The sequence below is a fragment of the Carassius carassius genome, chromosome 30 (genome assembly GCF_963082965.1).
Source record: "Carassius carassius chromosome 30, fCarCar2.1, whole genome shotgun sequence".
Taxonomy (NCBI): domain Eukaryota; kingdom Metazoa; phylum Chordata; class Actinopteri; order Cypriniformes; family Cyprinidae; genus Carassius; species Carassius carassius.
The window spans coordinates 31,227,140-31,247,139 of record NC_081784.1 but is presented as its reverse complement, the minus strand read 5'-3'; the positions used below and the strand labels follow the sequence as shown (position 1 = coordinate 31,247,139).

Sequence of the window (20,000 nt, the reverse complement as noted above, 5' to 3'; positions counted from 1 at the left end):
GTTCTCTGTGTTCTTCTCGTCGCTGGATCGTCTGTGTCTTTGGAACCCCATCCACTCCTCACCTTCCACAGATTATACCTTTCACCTTCACGGCTTGCTCATCTCAGTTCCTGTGTCATGCTCTCCTGCTGCCTCTCCTCACCGTCACTTTCTGGATCACCATCAGAAATTGTCACTCCCCGGATCGCCATCATACTTCGCCTCACCCACCTGTTATCCTGTTTTATGTTACTCGTGAGTTTGACTGCATTATTAAATATCCATTTACTTGCACTTACTTCCTCACCTTCTTTCGCCGTTACAGATCGCTCTGACCCAACATGGAAGCAGCAAGTTCCACATCACTCTCCGAGTTTATTCACCACAGCGTCACCCACATGGATCAGCAGCAGGAGAGCATTGTCAACACCGGATGCGCTGTCCAAGCGCTGGTGACACAGGTTTCCGAGCTATCGGGTGGGACCTCCGCCGGGAAGTCCTCACATGATCTACTCTCCTTCCGGTGAAACTGAGGTGGGCCAACAACACTCACACCTGTCACGCTCTTCTGGACTCAGGAGCCGAAGGTAACTTCATGGACACCGCCCTTGCACAACACCTGAGACTCCCTATCACTCCCCTTTCACACAGGATCACCGTCAGCACACTCAATGGCCAGGAACTGCCCTACATCACCCACACCACAGGACCCATAACTCTCCTCACCTCCAGCAAACACATCAAAACCCTTCCCTTCCTCCTCATGTACTCCACTGTGGCACCCGTAGTCTTAGGTCACCCCTGGCTAGTCAAACACAACCCACGAGTGGATTGGGGTTCCAACACCATCACCTTGTGGAGTGAACGTTATCCTGAGTGTTCAGTGTTCAGTAAGTCCCGTGCTGCTTCTCTCCCTCCACATCGTCCCTATGACTGTGCCATAGAGTTAGTTCCAGGTACGTCCCCGCCTAAAGGCAAGCTTTACTCTCTTTTTAGCACCGGGAGCTCCAGGGAGGCCATGGAGAAATATATTTCTGATTCTCTAGCATCGAGGTTCATCCGCCCTTCCTCTTCTCCAGCGGGGGCGGGATTCTTTTTTGTTGGTAAGAAGGATGGTTCTCTGCAACCTTGTATTGATTACCGAGAGCTGAACAACATCACGGTAAAGAATACCTATCCTTTGCCACTGATGTCTTCAAATTCGAGAGGTTACATGGAGCATCCGTCTTCACAAAACTGAATTTACGCAACGCTTATCATTTGATCCGCATTAGGAAGGGGGATGAGTGGAAAACCGCTTTTTACACCCCTAGAGGGCACTTTGAATATTTGGTGATGCCATTCGGGCTCTCGAACTCGCCAGGGGTTTTACAAGCACTCGTTAATGACGTGTTGAGAGACATGGTAGATCAGTTCATATATGTTTACCTGGATGACATTCAGATTTTTTCCTCGTCTTTCCAGGAACACGTGCAAAAGGTCAGACGAGTGCTCCAGAGATTACTTGGGAATGGGCTTTTTGTCAAGGCAGAGAAGTGCGTATTTCATACACAGTCTGTTCCCTTTCTAGGTTACATCGTCTCATCTGAGGGAATACGTATGGACCCTGACAAGGTTAAGGCTGTGATAGATTGGCCAAGTCCAGATTCCTTTAAGGCCCTACAGTGGTTTCTGGGTTTCACCAATTTTTATCAGCATTTTATTCGCAATTTCAGCCAACTAGTCTCGCCTCTGACTGCCTTGACCTCCCCCAGTACTATGTTCAGGTGGTCTAAAACAGCCGAAACTGTATTTTCCTACTTCAAGAGCCGCTTCGTTTCGGCTCACATCTTAGTAGCTCCTGATCTCACACATCAGTTCGTGGTGGAGGTCGACATATCAGAGATGGGAGTAGGTGCAGTTCTTTCCCAACGCGCTGCCTCAGATGACAAGATGCATCCATGCACGTTCTTATCAAATCGTTTATCTCCTGCCGCACGTAATTATGACATTGGTAACAGAGAGTTGTTGGCTGTCAAATTAGCATTGGACGAGTGGCGTCATTGGTTGGAGTGGTCGGGGGTACCTTTCATTGTCTGGACCGATCACAAGAACTTAGAATATATTAGAACTGCCAAAAGACTCAACTCCAGGCAGGCTCGGTGGGCACTTTTTTTCGGTCATTTTGATTTTTCCCTATCGTACCGCCCGGGTTCCAAGAACATCAAACCCAATTCTTTGTCATGTCTTTTGATCCATCCGAACACCCGGTGACTCCCGAGTTTTACTTGAGAGTATAGTCATCTCATCACTCATATGGGAGTCAAGACGGCTTTAGAAGGGGTAACGCCTCCGCCCGGGTGTGCACCGAATCAGTTGTTCATTCCGGAGGAGCTACGGTCCGACGTTATTCAGTGGAGTCAATGCTCCAATGTCGCTTGTCATCCAGGGATAAGCCGCACCAAGTGCTTAGTAAAGCAACGATTCTGGTGGCCACTTATGGCTGGCGACATTCACGATTTTGTTTTGGCCTGCTCAGTTTGCGCCAATGGTAAGACGTCTAACCGACCTCCGGATGGGCTTCTTCAACCGCTGTCTGTCCCTTCGAGACCCTGGTCCCACATCGCTCTAGATTTTGTTATCGCCCTCCTGCCCTCTAATGGCATGATGGTCATTTTGACCGTAGTAGACCGATTCTCGATGGCGGCACATTTCATTTCCTTTCCCAAATTACCCTCAGCCAAGGAGACAGCGGTTACTGTAATTGATCATGTCTTTCGGTTACATGGCCTCCTGGTAGACGTGGTTTCTGACAAGGGATCCCGATTTGTGTCACAATTTTGGAAGGAGTTTGGAAAATTATTAGGAGTGATGGTTAGTCTGTCTTTGGGTTATCCACAGAGCAACGGTCAGTCTGAGCGGCCAACCAATATTTGGAGAGAACGTTGCAATGTTAAGTCTCCAAGAATCCTTCATCCTGGAGTCAACAACTCTCTATGGTTGAGTACGCTCATAACTCGCTACCAGTGTCAGCCACGGGCCTCTCCCCGTTTGAGTGCAGTATAGGTTACCATCCACCTTTTTTTCCTAGTCTGGAATCTGAAGTCGCGGTCCCCTCCGCCCACACTTTTTCAAGAGGTGCCACTGCACGTGGACCAGAGCCCGTGAGACTCTGCTCCAGGTGAGGACGTGCACCAAGGCCAAGGCTGATCGCCACTGGTCTAAGCCTCCCGTATATGTCAGAGCGTTGTTTGCAGTTCCCCGTGTTACTGCCTGGTCTCTCGTTCCTGTTCTCTGTTCTTCTCGTCGTTTGATCGTCCCCATCCACTCCTCACCTTCCACAGATTATACCTTTCACCTCCACGGCTTGCTCATCTCAGTTCCTGTGTCACGCTCTCCTTTTGCCTCTCCTCACCGCCACTTCCTGGATCACCATCAGAAATTGTCACTCCCCGGATTGCCATCAGATTCGCCTCACCCACCTGTTATCCTGTTTTATGTTACTCGTGTGTTTGACTGCATTATTAAATATCCATTTACTTTAACTTGCTTTCTCACCTTCTTTCGCCGTTACACAGACAGAAACACACACACACACACACACACACACACACACAGACACAGAGACAGACATAGACACACACACACACACACACACACACACACACACAGACAGACAGAGACACACACAGACACAGAGACAGACAGAGACACACACACACACACACAGACACACAGACAGACATAGACACACACACACACACACAGACACACACACACACACACACACACAGACACACACACACACACACACACAGAGACAGACAGAGACACACACACACACACACACACAGACACAGAGACAGACAGAGACACACACACACAGACAGAGACACACACACACACACACACACTCAGCTTCTTCCTGACTGCACTCCTGCCATTTAAATAGCACTCTGTCGAATGAATATTTCAACATGTTTGAAGAAACAAAAACATACATGTTGATTGTTGTTCTGACATGTGTAGACAGTCGTTATTACACAAAACAACTGTCAATTTTAATGGCACATTGTCACATGAATAAGCAGTCAGTAACATCTCTGAATGATTCACTGACTGACTCTCAAGGGTTTGAGGCTGTTTCTTAAATGAACTACTTAAAAAGAGCGAGTGCATTAGTATTTATGGTCAGACATCATGGCTCAGACGTTCACAAACATTGTAATAATGACTAGTTGGCAAAGTATTATTGCACATTTTTGTTTTGTCGTGCACATTTTACTCTCCGTATGGAGCAGGATAACAGCTAAATCAATGGATTTATTTGGACAGTGTACACGCTGTTAAAGTGATGTAGTGTGAGCTGGAGCTGGAGCGTGATCAGTCAGAGCAGCAGGACATGACATCACAGACGCTCACGAGAGAAGTGTACTCACCCAGAGCTCTCCGCACACTGTTCTCCTGCGACGACGGCTGTGTGATGTCATCACTGGACACAGCACTGCCTATAGACGAGACGCAGCACGTGAACACTAGACGTGGCTCTATTTGATCAGATGTATCCCTTTGTGCTGCAGGGAGTGTACCTGTATCAGAGTGGAGGCGAGCGCTGCGGCCGCGGGTCAGGGTCAGCCCGGCGTAGTCCATGGATCCAAACTCCTTCCTGTGCTGAGAGCCGATGGCCTCGTCAGGAGCCTCAAGATGATCCGCACTGCTGGACCACTGACCCTCGGACAGATCCATCGTCTGCAGCAGGTCGTTCATGGCTGAGACACACACACCAGTGTTCATTTAGTCAACGAAGACGACGACGAAAATAATATACGTTAACACATTTTTTCTGTGATGAAGATGAGATGTTGACAAGCTTAAACTAATATATAATTATAAAACTATGACGAAATTTATGCCACGTATTTGTTAACAAGACGAGACAGACTTTAATGTTACGTGAGGTCTACCAGATATTCAAAATACATTCTATAAGCTACTGTCTTGTCTTTCAATATGTGCGTCCTGTTATTGGATCGCAATCAGATAAGAGGCGTTCACTTATCTAGTCTCAGTATGAAAGCTGCAGTGGTTACCAAGACACAAAATCTGAAACAATGGCCTCTGCACCCGAAGGAGTAGAGATAAGGAGACCAGACGTCCCAGGCAGAATTGTGCTGATAGAAGTGCTCTCTCGGTGGAGCTAAACAGGCAGCGGTGTAGAAGCAGGTGTTGTTCTGCTTCTGTGGAGGCGGGGTTTAGCCACACTATTACCTATTTAATAGTTAATAGTTTAATTACACTATTTAAACCTTCTCTGACGGACAGTGTGTGTCTACTTTCAGTGTTGATTTAAAAACTTAATGATTGATGATTGGGGTACTGCCTTCACTGTGTGGGAAGGTTTGTGGGATGTGGGGCACTGGAATCTCCAAACAGATCTGATTTGGTCTGGGGGCCGAGGTTGTAACCTTGACCTTTAATCTTAAAAATGGTTTATAAGTGATCTGAATTGTTTATGCATCTGAAAAGATGAACATAACTGTGTCACAGTCACTGTATAGGTGACAAGAGAAAGAGGACAGTGCAGATATGTCAAGTGGCTGATGTTGATAAATGATGGAAGTGCAAAAGAGATGGACAGTAAGAGTGTGTAGAAGAGTGTAATGGATGTGGACAATCAGATGTCTTACACACAGAGCGGCGGTAGATGGCCTTCACTCTGTCTTTCTCCTTGGATCGGTTCCTCATGAATGGAAGCTTTTTGAGCGCTGTCACCAGACAGCACAGCAAGGCAAAGAAACACAAAGAGAAGGGGGAGAGAGCATGTTAACCAGTTCACCATTCTGTCAAAATGATGCTCACATGTTTAGCATGATCACTCTGAACATAAAATGAACACACATGTAGTGAAATGTATGCCAACTGGACATGGTTATTAAATAGTGCAATACGGGAGATAGTCACAGATCATCACTGAGCAGCTCAAATGGGTTCTCCCTGTGGTCTCACACACAGATGAATGAATGACCCTGCAGAACTATTTCAGACGAGCGTTGAATTGCAGTCACACACTCTTTACACTGCGCCTTTTAAAGGGGACATCGGATGCCCATTTTCAAGTAGTTGGTATGATTCTTTAGGGTCTTCATGAAATGTCTGCAACATACTTTGGTCAAAATCCCTTAATGGTTGTGAAAAACAACACCCTTTTTAGCTTAAAACAGCTCTGTTCAAAGTGAGCCATAAAACATCTGATTTGCTTACGAGACGTAGTCGCTACAGCTGCTTGAGCATGGAGAAAATGGTGGCCAGTGTACCACTGATTAAGAGCGTTTGTCAGTGGCAGACATGGGGACTTGTGACTTGGTGACTTGGACTTGAGTCGACTCCAGTCGCTATTTTTATGACTTGTGACTTGACTTGACAAAAAATAAAATACTTGAGACTTGACTCGGACTTGGAAGTTAAAGACTCGGGACTTGACTTGACTTGAGACACGATGACTTGAATGACTTGAGTGTTAATCACATCATGTTTTCAGTTTGAATATAAAATATATAATTTTTTTTTTTTTTAATAAAATTGATTACTCAGCTGGAGCTTAGGCTGAGAATCGCGTTATCATGTCATGACATCATCAGTCATGCCCTCTCTACCTTACGCAGACCATGCCCACTTAGATCAGATATCACATCTCTCAAGGGGTACCGAGGGTCATCGCTTTTGTCATCAATAATTCGCGCCTAAAAACGCGTGGAAATCGCTAGTTGCGCCGCTTTCTCCTTGTTTCCAAAGCGCTCGGACAGTTGCGCCACTGAGGCGTCGAGCGTGTCGCACCGCGTGCGCGTCGCGACCGCGTTGCTTCCATTATGAGCGCGCATACCGGTGGCGCATAAATGGAGAGATAGGCCACATCGTGCTCGGCTTGCAGACAAGACTCTCGAATCTTATATTTTGCAAGTGCAATACCTTGTAATAGAGGTAATGACTTACGGATGTACTCTGAGAGAGAGATTGTGTGTGTGTGTGTGTGTGTGTGTGTGTGTGTGAGAGAGAGAGAGAGAGAGAGAGAGAGAAACACACTCATGCTTCACCTGATGAAGGAAACCCAAACTGAGTCTGACTCCAATCACAACCCCAACATTCAGAAACTAATTGACAAAAATCTGAAGTATAATTATGATGAAAAATGAAAAAATGAATTTGAGCTCCAAACCAAACTCCAGTGTTATTCGGCCCTAAACAGAACCACAAAACTGGCAAATTACTTATCACTCAAGCAATTAAAAGAAAGACAAATCCTTTCAAAATATGGACTCAGTGATCATGATTTGGAAATAGAGATTGGTAGACATAAAAGATCCTGGCTACCGAGAGAAGAGAGACTGTGCAAACACTGTGAGCTGAATCAAACAGAGGATGAGAAACACTTCCCAAATACAGCACTACAAGAGAAACATTCTTCCCACAGTTTGAAGCTTTGAATCCTTCATTCTTGTCTCTAAATGACTCAGAGAAACTACTCTATATACTTGGAGAGAATGAGACGGCAGTCACAATAGCTGCTAAATATTTATACACCATACACACCATACGAAAGGGATAATTTATTATATTCAACTGTTTTATTTGATATTCTTAATTGTATATAATTACTATTATTAATATTAGAAATATTATCTGCTGCTGCTATTTTTATTGTATTGTATTTTATTGTAATCATATTTTATTCTGTATCTAAATGCTAAATTTGGCAATACTGTAACTCAAATGTCATGCCAATAAAGCAACTTGAACTTGAACTTGAGAGAGAGAGAGAGAGAGAGAGAGAGAAATGTAAGAAAGTTTAATGTTGTATGTAAACTGTGCTTGAGGGGAAGTCGTGGCCTAATGGTTAGAGAGTCGGACTTGCAATCGAAGGGTTGTGAGTTCGAGTCTTGGGCCGGCAGGAATTGTGGGTGCGTGCTTGTAAAGTTCTCTCTCCACCTTCAATACCACGACTTAGGCCGGGTTCACACCGCAAGCTGCAGCAGAGCAGAAGCAGCGCGTTAGCAGCAGGTAGACAGAGCAGAAGCAGCGCGTGCCTATTTTGCTTTCACACCGGCAGCGGAGGCAGCGAGCAACTGAACAGCGGATTTTGGTCAGAGTACTCTATAATGGGTACGTTCGCATTGCTTTATTTCCATTTAAAATACATTTAAATAAAAAGACTTGGCAAGAAGCTTTTTTAATTAATAATTTCATTGTTACTTTTGTTGCATCTTTGTTTTGCTGTCTTTGTTTTCCGTGCAGTACGTGTTATTGATAGAAGAAAGGCCATCGCGCTATATTTGTTATTAAGGAGACTATGAAAAAGACGCATACTTTGGGTTCATCCCATTAACCGACGTAGGAGAGAACATGGTTGAATCAAATAGACTATTGAGTTGTTCGCTCATGTGCCAGCAAAAGCGTCAAAAAACACTATAAAATTACTTACCATCTGCAATAAGAGCCGCTGCAACTTCATCCATGCTTTTTCTTTCTCCTGCAAGTCTTTGTAAAGTACATTGTGTGGATCATAAAGAACTTGATATTTCTCAACTTCCACGATGAGACGAGTGTCGTCCATTATTGTCTTTCCAGGTGCACTCTGAAGACCACTGCCTGTGACACCACGTGCTGTTATTTATGATTGTCAGCACGACATCTGTTCTTCTGCCAATATATAGGCCTAGTTATAAGAATACGACTACTACTAATAATAAATAAATCTCCAAGGCTAAACTAGCAATATAAATTATTTAAAGTTGTTTTTGTATTTCGGCAAAAAAGTTTATTTTTGGATAGAACTGTAAGTACTTTAACAGATTTTGTAAAAAAAAAAAAAAAAAAAAAATTATAAAATAATAATAAAAATAAAAATTATAATAACAAAAATAGAAAAATGTGATTTTAAATATCATACATTGTTATGTAATTTGCTAAAAACACAGTAGATATCATTAATGCAAATTTTGGGCAAAATTCCTTTTTCGTTTCAGTACATGTGTATTTTGGCCCTGATCATTGTCACTTTATCTTCTATACATATTTTTTTTATATTAATTTTCTTTCCTAACATACTCCAGTTCTTGTTAAAACACCCTATATGTGGTTTTTTGTGCATTTAGAGCACTTTTTGTGTGAAATCATATTTATTTTGTCCATCAAATGTGTACTTTCACTTTAACTGAGCGTCAGCAGCACAGCAAAAATAGACCCAGCGTCGAAACGATCGCGACACTGCTGCTTCTGCTCTGCTTCTGCTACGCTCTGCCGCGCAGCCTCTGCGTGCGGTGTGAACGCTCTCATCTGTTAACATAGGCACCGAAAAAAATACGCGCTGCTTCTGCTCTGCTGCAGCTTGCGGTGTGAACCCGGCCTTAGGTGTCCTTGAGCAAGGCATCGAACCCCCAACTGCTCCCCGGGTGCCGCAGCATAAATGGCTGCCCACTGCTCCGGGTGTGTGCTCACAGTGTGTGTGTGTGTTCACTGCTCTGTGTGTGTGCACTTCGGATGGGTTAAATGCAGAGCACAAATTCTGAGTATGGGTCACCATACTTGGCCGAATGTCATGTCATGTCACGTCGTTTGAGAGAGAGAGAGAGAGAGAGGGGGGTGTTCAGAGAGGAGTCTGTTGGATGTTTAGCTGTTATTTGTTTTATGGACTCAATGTTGAAAATGTAAAACATTTCTGTTGGCAGAAGTGAAAAATAAATAATTTTATGAAGTTACAATTTTGTTTGATTCCATGATGTATTTTACTGAACATGAGTATTTACAATGCAAATCCAAATTATTTTAATTTACTGTTACTTATATCTTGTCTTTTAACTTTATTAAGATCAGATTCTGCAGGTAAAATTACAATAATAAGGTGACTTGACTTGGACTTGACTTGACTTACTACAGGACTTGACTTGACTTGACTTGACATAACTTGTGACTTGACTTGACTTGCCCAAGAAAAAAATACTTGGGACTTACTTAAGACTTGAAGGTTAAGACTTGAGACTTACTTGAGACTTGCACATGTGTGACTTGGTCCCATCTCTGGTCAGTGGTAAGTGGTCGTGGGTGGGTCTTGTGCAATATGACTTCATACTGCTCAGAAAATCTAAACAGCTTAATAATTGAGAATCCTTAGGTCTTTTGGGAATTGAACGAATGGATTTTTATCATTGTAGGGTAGTTGTATCCACACGCTACTCGGACACATTAATATATGACAATCATGTAAAAGTGAACTTTGAATCCAATGTCCCATTTAACAGAGAGGAACACAAATGCAGATTGTTCATGGGCTGATTGACAGGATACTGTTAGAGAAAACCTGCGCTTGGCTTTTCTCAACTCTCTTCCCTTCGCAAAGCAAGAAAACACAAGCATCAGGCCAGAACTACACGATCATACGGCACATGTGTGTTTGCTAAAATCATTCTCGAGCTGAGATGTGAGCTTGCAGTGTTTTCAGTTCGATGCGCACAAAATCACACAGCATTTAACAACTTTATATTGCACTGGCTTCAGAAATACAGCTTTGACTGTAGTTGTGTTGGTTGATAAACAAAAAAATGATTATTTTGAAAACAGAAAACAAAAGATGGTGTATGGGATCAAGAATTACATTTTTAACCCGGCATGCACCACCACCGTGTACTAGAAGCCAGACCATGCCTCCAACACCACTGATTGGAGCTGGATTCACTCAGGAAATCAGTGGAATTCAGAGAAAGAATCAGTCAGAGTCATTCAGCCGACTCAGTCACTTAATGAAACTGTAGGAGTGATTCCGGAGTGAAGTGACTGACTAAGCTACATTGAAACTTGCACACTGCTGGAAGGTCAGTCCTGCACTGCAGATGCAGAACACTGCTGGGAACAGGAAGTGTGATGATACTCACTGCTGCTGCGGTGGGTGAGCATGTCCTCCAGTGAGTTGGATCCGGAGCCGATGGATGAGCTGTCCTGACTATCCGGCTGCGGCAGCATCAGGAAACCTTCACTGGACTCGGAGCGGGGTGGGGTCTGTGTGAGAAAGCGCATACGCTCACGACTCTTTGGCTTGATCAGTTTCTTCATCTTCAGCGTGATCCAGTTGCCCCTCCTGCAGAAACAGCAACATCATCATCATCAGGATTGGGATCTGCTCTAGTAGCGACCGGTAGCAGTTGTGCCTCATGTGTTTGGTGTCTGGAACTTTCTGCTCCTCTTTTTGTCTCTGTTATGTGTTTTGTTACCCAGAGCATAATTTTGTTTTCTTTTTTTACTTTTAATATTTTTTTAGTACTTTTAGTACTCATTAGATGGAATTGATTGGTTCTGGGTTTTGATGCTTTGGCTATTTTTTGGCCTGTTTGAGGTGTTCAGGAATCCCCACGCTATCCAACGCTACAATACAGCAAGGAATTGCTGCTCCAACTGCAGGGGAATTATCCAAGGACTGTGAAGAATTGTAGTGCAGACTTGCAAAAAATACAAGGTATGAACATTTGGATTTTAATATCAAGGTGAGGAAGAGGGGGAAACGCCGTGGAATACGACTCAAGTTAAAAATGTTGGGGTTCAAGTGTGTCCCATTGCGCAACATAATCCTCGCTAATGCCTTACTGGAGTTTCATAACTATTCACGTCTCTCTCACAGGACTTGTGTTTGTGTGTGTGATGAACAAGAGCAAAGAAGGCATTTGGACCAAAGCACTGTGAGGCAAGAGAGGGGGACACTAAACATTTTTCCAAACTTAAAATGCATTTTGCCCTGTCTGTGTTGTTTTTCTATTTACAGAATTATTTAAAGTATTAAGCATTGTTATTTTCATCTGAAGCTGTGTGCCTGTCCCATCTAAACACACACTCAATGGCCTCAGTGGGAATGAACTGCAGAACCGAAAAAAGTAAAATGACACACAGGGATTTCTACTCTCAAACAACCTAATTACAGTTTAATCACCTTGTGCAGAAATGTTGAATTTGGAGTAAGACCATCCTGGAGAAATCTGAGGTGGGTTTTCAAAAATCTCCTGTGTTGTCACTGGGTCACTTTGAAATCCTTGTACATTACACTTCCAAAGTTGTTCAAGGACCTAGAAAAGCTTTGGAAGTGGAATGTACAAGGATTTCAAATGTTGTGTATTTTGTGGGAATACTGCCCTCAAAAGTGACCCAGTGACAACACAGGAGATTTTTGAAAACCCATTTATATTTAAGCATTTAACTGGCGCTTTTATCCAACTTGCATTGCATTCAGTCTTTCTATGTTTTTGGATTCCGTCAGAATTCAATTCAACCTGTGACCTTGACATTGTTAGCACTATGCTCTACTTACCTAGAGTGTGAGTAATATTATTCAGATTATTAAAGATTACTTTAGTAATCTGAATAATATTACTCACACTCTAGGGAAATTCAATCACACCTCTTAAAGGCCACACCCAGTACTTATAACTGTGAGGGCATGAGAGCAATATGTTCTCCTGAGAGAGCGATGTAAGTGAGATGGCATGGACTGATGTATAACAGCTGCATTACCAGTGCAGCAAAGCAAGGAGCAACACTGTCTGACTTCATCTGATCTCGCTCCGAGTGAAGGAAACATCTTAGCACAGATATCCCAAAGCATACAGATCTAGTGGTGTTTCATTCCCTCAGCGAGAAAAACAGTGGGCATTGCTAGATGTCTAATGAGCCAAGCAAATCAAAGTCAGCCCTACTGTATCTCTGTCAGGGCGAATTTAATAGACTACTGACAGTGTCAGGAAAGCTAGGAAGGTCTGGCATATTATATGTATAGTGAAGTGCAGAAGCCTTGATTAATTAGCCACAGCTAGAGTTGCCAGCCATATATTGTCTAGTCTTAGCGCTGCTTGATGTCTAGTGTTGTGGAGAGTGGTATTCCTGGGTTTCTCATCACATCTGTGTTATTGAATAAATCAGTCTGCATATCTTGCTTTTATCTGTATCAGGGGTTTGGACCAGAGCTGCAATAGGGAGCAAGTCATTGTCTGGTAAGATGTGAGCTATTTTCTTGAGATCCATGCTTCCACCTCCAGCAAGCTGGTCAGCCCAGTCCTTTGAAGACCACATCAAGGCATCTCAGCAGAGAAATCTGTGCAACACTTCAGCTGAAAGTTTCCTGCAGTGAGCGCAGAGGGAACGGCGTGGCCTTAGTAATGCTAAACCGATCTCCAGAACCATCACATCACTGGACAAGGCTTGACACCCAATCACAAAAACTGATGTACAAAAGGGCTGTATTCAAAGGACTCCAAGAGTGAAGTTTGCTAATTCAATATATATGGAATGCTTCCCTAATAGGTCACTGCCCCAAGGTCCTGTTTTATAAGGAGAGTTGACCTAAAGAGAACATACATAACATACGTATGCTGCACAAAAACAGGCTTCATTCACTCTAATGGATAGCAAAATAAATGAGTGAATGAGTGCTGGACACTGGACAGAGCTTGAGTCTTACACAGTCTCACTCCAGAAAGCATTTCTCCACTGCAGTGTCATGTTATACAATCACAACCAGTGATCTTCGTGAGATGGTGCGCTTACCTTCGTGGAGGTGATGGGTCACAAAATTTATACTGATCCATGATCTTCTCCTCAAGTTTCTCTTTCTGTCTCCTCAGTTCATTGAGTGTGTCACTGTGTGTGAGAGAGAGAGACAGAGAGAAGTAAGCTAGCATCAGAGGGCATCAGCACACAGGAGGTGATATTCATTACAGGAGAACAGCTTCAGGAGATGAACAAGAATGAGGGTAAAACAGCAGGTGTGTAGAAACATGGCTATGTCACACATGTATTGTCTCTGCTCGACGTGGAACAGGTCTTTGCTCTCCATGGTCTGCTCCAGCAGGGTCCGGTTCTGCAGCATGAGGGTCTGGATCTGATCCAGCAAATGCCGGTTCTCTTCCTCAAGGTTCCCCTTCAGCTGACTTAACAACTGCAGGACACATTACACACAAACACCGTTACCCTCCACTCGTCTTTAGTTTAAAGAGCAGGTCATATGGGTTTCCTGAAAATATCTCTTTTGCAGTTTGTAAGGTAGCTATCCTTCAATGTAAACAGTCTGCAAAGTTATTAATCAAAAAAAGTGTATGATAAATAAAGATATTGTCTCTCAAAAGAAAGAGTTGACTCAGAATCACCTTAACGAGTTGTTATATTTTCGAGTCTTCTGTCTGTTACTGGTATATATCATAATCCCTGTCTGTGTCGAGAAGATGCTGTGCTCCACGATACCACAGCAATAGAGTTCAAACCTTCATCTTGGCTTTTATCTCGTTGGCTTCTAATCTTCTTCATTTGGACTAACAAGCTCTCCGAACCACATCCTGTAAGACTGGTACGTTATGTGTACATTTTTAATTGAGTGCTCAAAATATCAAGTTTTTCACCATTATATTGTCTTACTGAAGTATTTCTGATAATTCACTGTGAACCTAAGAATGTATTGATTAATGTAGACTGTCGTTGTTCTAATTACTTTCTTTTAATAATAAATAATATAGTGTAGCGCACAGACTTTATAACCATTTTGTAGTTATAGGGTTAAAGTGCCCCTATTATGCAATGTTTAAGGTTGCTAATATTGTTTTTTGAGTCACATGGGCGGACTTTACGCAAATGTTTTACTTCTTGACGTAGATCCATAAAGAATAAGATTCAAAATACTGACGACTCATTTAGGTGATTGTGGGCCGACTCTTTTTTGACAGACAATAACCTTATCTATCATGCACTGCTGGCTTCACACTTCTGCAGATAGTGTATGTTCACATACAGCTACATGACACACTGCATGCAGGGTAACAGTCGCGAAAGGCATAACAGGGGCACTGTAATGCAGGAGAGTAATAGACCCAGCAGAGAGAGGAGTTAGTTAGGCTGGTGAGCATGTGATACAGCTGTTCTGTGTTATGATTAAAGGTTATGACATTACAGTAGACATATTTGGTCAGTTAATCACGTTAGCACTCGGCTAACGTATCCACCATTATTGTTTTATTAAGTGTTTACAGTTTAGCAGCTAAACTTGCATAAATGTTAAATAAAATGTTCTTGTCATTATTTTAAGAACTTGATTGGAGCTTTATATTATTGTTTTATGTAAAGGTGCATGCTAGGGTTGCCAGATTGGGACAACAAAGCTCTCCCAATTGTTACTCAAAACTAGCCCAATCATGTTTCGGGGTGGTCCCCCTTTTTAAAAATCGGTTCTGGGGTGTAAAAAAAAAAAATTCTTTCAGTCGGGGTTCCCCTGCTTAATTTGTATTCCAGTGCCTAAATATGATGTCATTGGGGTCGCTACAACCAAAGACATCAAAAACAACCACAGACTTGGCAACACAGATGCAGAGCAGGTCTACGGAAGGGGAGGGGTTTACAGACATTTCGCTCAGAACTGACGAAAGACGAATTCTGCTAAATATGAGAGATAGAGCACATGTATCATTTTTATGTGAATAATGCGGTGTATTTGGGTCTCGTGTGAATATGTAGTGTTCTCATAAAGATACACCTGTCAGATCACTCTCTGACAGCTGTCGGCATTGAATAAATCACGTCTGATTCTGATTATCATAATTAACCAATAACGAAGCGCTGGTGCGGTGTGAGAAGGTGAAGCTGTACCTCGCACTGGTTGGTGAGTTTGGTGGAGGTTATGTCCAGCTGCTGGTACTGTTCTTTGAGTTTGGAGAACTCTGCCTCCAGACGCGTCTGCTCCAGCCGGGCCGTGTTCAGCTGACTCTTGAGGCTCTTATGATCTGTCTGCAGGAGCTCGTTGTCCTTCAGGAGCTGCTGGTGCGTGGAGCTCAGCCTGCACACAGGAGAGACGCTCGTGAGAGACCGGCCTCAGTCAACAGAGACGCTCCTGGTCCTGACACTCACGTGTGGTGCTCCTCGCCGAGCCTCTGGTACTGTGCGGCCGTGTCCTGATGGCTCCTGCTGTCAGAGATCATCTTCTCTCGCTGTGCTGTGAGCTCTCTCTCCAGCTGCTCCAGCTCGGTCTTCTGCTTCAGCAGCTGATTGTATCTGCACGCACACACACACACACACACTTTCAGAAACACAGGTGTGGCTGTGGAGTGACAGGTGACTGCTGGCTGTGTTCAGGTCTGCACCTGTTCTCCAGACTGCGGTGCTGCAGCTCCAGGCTCTTGTGGCCGCTCTTCAGCTCTCCGTGTTTGCCGATCAGATCCTCGTACTCTGAGGCCTGTCTCTCGTGCAGAGCAGACAGCTTCTCGTGGTCGTGCAGCAGCAGATCGTAGACCGAGCGCAGCTCTTCCTTCTCTCGAATGGCCACGTCCCTCTCGCTCTCTGTGCCGGACTGCTGCGTCTGCAGCTGAGCATTCTGGGACATGAGAGCGGCGCTCTGAGAGTTCAGCGTTGAGTTCTCCACCTGCCAGCACATCATAATCACTCTCTCGCTTCAACACTCACAGTGCACTTATGGTAAATGAGCACACGGCAGCAGGGTAATAACTTTCACAACCAAACTCCTATTACAGTCACAAGGAGAAACATCTATCACACCCTTTCTCTCAGAAATAGACCCGCCCTGGACTGGATAACTGTGCGAGGAGAGACTCTGACCTGTAGTTTGGCGTTCTGTGTTTGTAGCGTGGTGTTGTTCTCCTGTAGGGACGCGGTCTGTCTCTGAAGAGCCAGTATCTGTGCCTGGAGATTGCCGCTCTGAGACTCCAGCTGCTTCAGCTGCGTCCGGAGAGCCTGCTTCTCTGCTTGGAGAGTGGCGTTCTGGACAAACATCAGCCATGTGAACCGTGTTGCTAACATAAAGATGTTCTGACAGCGATGAGCCAGTACTCACGTTCCTCTCCACCTCTATGAGTCGGTCTTTGAGCTTCAGAAGCTCTCGCGTGGCCTCCTGACTCTCCTTCTCCCATTTGCTCTGTGTGTCCTCCCGTCCTCTCGCAGGCGAGCTCTGAGCCGAACACTCCTCTTCCTGACGCTGGCGCAGAGCCTCGTAGTTCTTCTTCACCTGCGGTGGACAAAACGAGGTTTAATAAACACACAATCTGCAGTCACGCAGCCACACAAAGCCTGACGCCCAACCGTTTTGAGCTCGTGCCGCAGCTGCTGGTTGAGGTTGGAGGACTCCTGCAGTCGGGCTTCTAGCGCAGCGATCTTCTCCACCTTGATCTCCAGAGAGGACTTCAGAGTGGACTCCAGCTTACACTCCAGAAGCTTAAACCTGACACAGAAGAAACACAGCGTCATACAGGTGACATGATGACTCCAGCTACGCCTGTCGCAATAGTCAATAAATCAATTAATCGCACAATAAAAAAATTAGCTCAATAATTTTTCCAGCCATGATTTCTTTTTTTCAATTTTTATTTAAAGAATGTAACGTCATGATGTGGGTTAGTCTGGAGCACAGCCCGGGGTAGAAACAGCCTCCCAGATGGCACAGATGTCCCGGGAATAAAGAGAGAACGTCTCGCTAGAGTCACCAGCTTTGGGAAGCGCCTTTCATTCACTTGTGGATGTTTGCGTCTCAAGTGATATTGCATTGTACTTGCACTACTTCTTTATTTTAATATCACGTAAAATATTTTTCAAGTAACTTTGTTGCCCTTTCTGTTGAAATGGTCCCACATAGTAACCCCACAAAGTTTAACTGATAGTATTATTCGGTCAAAATGTTTACTTTAGGTTACGTTAAACGGTCAATATGAGCATCCCTAACTGGCATATAAACATAATATAACATACAAACCATTGCTTTTATTGTTTTGTTCATTTATTGTGGATATTTAAAATGTTTTCTGTTTTCAGTGTTAAATATTCTTTAGAAATAAAAGTTTATTGATCTTTAAAAGAGTGTACCTGCGCTTTTATGCCATTGTCATTAAATTAGTTGAAACTTGTCTTAGAATGACAATATTATTGTTTATCGCAATAATTTTTTGGACAATTCATTGTCCAGCAAAACCTGTTATCGTGACAGGTCTAAATTGACTGCAGTCCTAGCATGTGTGAATCACCTGTCATCAGAGCTCTCTTCATCCCCCAGAAGCCCCTCTTTATCGAGGCCGATCTTCTCAAGCTCATGGGTCAGCTTTTCCAGGTCATTGTTAATCTGCTGGGTCTTTAATTTCTCATTGACAAGCTCCTGCATCAGGAAACATCACAGTAAGAGTCAAGCAGGCAATCCACAGTCGAGCATGCATCAGCTAAACCGGTTTACCTCTCTCAGAGTGACCAGGGTCCTCTTGTCTATGGTTGCTTGTTTGACCAGTTCTTTATTGTCCTTCTCCAAGTCTTTGATGCGGCCACACGTGTCTTTGAGAGCGGTGAGCTCCTTGCCCAGCGTGCGGTTCTCCTTCTCGAGGTGAGAGATGCGCAGGTTGTCTTCATCGAGTCTGGAGTCTTTGATTTCAGCCTGCTGTCGCAGCCGCTTGTTCTCCTTCTCCAGCTGCTTCTTGTCCCTCTCCAGCTGGTTGTTCTCCTGCTCCAGGGCCATGTTCTCCTGCGCCAGCTGCTCCAGACCTTTGCTGGAGATCTTCAGCTCCTCCAGGCTCTGCTGCAGGCTCTGGTTCTCCATCTCCGTGTCCTGCAGTTCTCCCTCCAGCTGCTGAACCTTGCGGCTGCCGCTCTCCAGGGCTTTCTGGAGCCGCTGGTTCTCTGCGTCCAGGCTTTGGTAACTGACTTCCAGACGCTCGTTTTTTTTGGACGAAGCCTTCAGGAGCTCGAGACTCTTTTTGAGTTGGGTTCTCTCGCTCTCCAGCTCTTTGTTCTCCAGCTCCAGCTGAGCAGCCTTTGCTCCGGTGGACCGTAAAGACTCTACCATGCGCCGGAGCGCCAGGTTTTCTTCATCCAGCTGAGTGTTTTCCTTCTCCAGGACCTCCAGCTGATAGGAAACGTTCCTCAGACCGTCCGCCGCTTTCTTCAGTTTCCTGCTCTCTGCTTCCAGCTCAGCATTCTCCTTCTCCAGCACCTCCACCTTCCCACAGGTGATGGAGAGAGCAGCGAGACGCTTCTGCAGACTCTCCTTCTCTCGCTCCAGTCGATGGACCTCCATCTCCAGCTCCTCGGCTCTTTCTCCTTTCTCTTTATAGTGCTCCAGGTCTTTGCGAAGTTGTTTGCTCTCAAACTCCATCTTGTTGAGCTTGCTGCTGGTCTCTTTGATGGACTCGTGCAGCACGCGGTTTTCTTTCTCGATGTCTTTGACGCGGGCCTCGGCGCTGACCTGAGAGCGCTGTCTGAGAGAGGCGATGGTCTGGTTCAGATGATCGTTCTCCTGCTCCAGACCCTTGACCTGCGTCACCACCAGACACAGTGTCAGCTAACAGAGATCATTAAACAACGTGCACAGGACAGTTAAAGCCATCATGAACAAAAATACCAATACATTCTGAAATCCTAAACCATTCATCTGATTCTCAAGAAAATCCAATTATATCATATTCATCTTCTAGTTATGGAGTTCAAGTTGATTTGTCAAACTGTTCTCGAATAACTTGTGAATGGATGTGATGAAGAGCATGCTGAAATGGACTTGAGGCTGTATCTTATACACATATATACGTATATGTCCAGTTGATTGATACCTAATTTATCCATCTAGGCCTGTACTATACTGTATTTTATGGACACAATAACTTATCATTAAGAAACCTGACATGTATCATTAGCAGTACGTCTGAAGGAACTCAAAACTGGTGTTTTTTTCTGTAGAAAACTGTTACGTTATAAATGTACATTTTACGTGATTCAGTTACATAACAATTTTCCTTCCATTTAGAATACCTAGTTTTAACAAAATAAATCAATAAACTTAATGTGATTCATATGCATCACCCATACATGAATGAATCAGGTAAGTTTTATGTAATGGAAACTTGGACATGGAAATCAAATGAATAGTTATGTGAGCTCATCAGTGTAAGATGAAAGAGATGCAGGGTTATGAGTGTGTGTGTGTGTGTGTGTGTTGATTTTTGTGGTTTACAAGGACTTTTGACCTGAATACGCACCAGCATTACAGG

General features: G+C 44.1%; 1 protein-coding gene across 2 annotated transcripts in view; it reads right to left on the bottom strand.

Annotated features, from left to right (window-relative positions):
* Positions 1–4,326: 4,326 nt before the first annotated feature.
* LOC132111043 (girdin-like) overlaps positions 4,327–20,000 on the bottom strand; it is a 38,817-nt gene continuing 23,143 nt past the window's right edge. Inside the window, exons 14-27 of one of the 2 annotated variants that reach the window (XM_059518214.1) lie at positions 18,200–19,270; positions 17,997–18,124; positions 17,062–17,200; positions 16,817–16,987; positions 16,582–16,743; positions 16,110–16,387; positions 15,877–16,020; positions 15,619–15,805; positions 13,779–13,924; positions 13,534–13,626; positions 10,881–11,083; positions 5,646–5,723; positions 4,548–4,727; positions 4,327–4,466 (exon numbers count right to left, since the gene is read on the bottom strand). In XM_059518214.1, coding sequence (XP_059374197.1) covers positions 4,342–4,466; positions 4,548–4,727; positions 5,646–5,723; positions 10,881–11,083; positions 13,534–13,626; positions 13,779–13,924; positions 15,619–15,805; positions 15,877–16,020; positions 16,110–16,387; positions 16,582–16,743; positions 16,817–16,987; positions 17,062–17,200; positions 17,997–18,124; positions 18,200–19,270 — 3,105 coding nt within the window. In that variant the 3' untranslated portion in view covers positions 4,327–4,341. Of the gene's footprint in view, positions 4,467–4,547; positions 4,728–5,645; positions 5,724–10,880; positions 11,084–13,533; positions 13,627–13,778; positions 13,925–15,618; positions 15,806–15,876; positions 16,021–16,109; positions 16,388–16,581; positions 16,744–16,816; positions 16,988–17,061; positions 17,201–17,996; positions 18,125–18,199; positions 19,271–20,000 lie in introns of those variants that run through there. The other variant, XM_059518215.1, reaches the window with a different exon arrangement.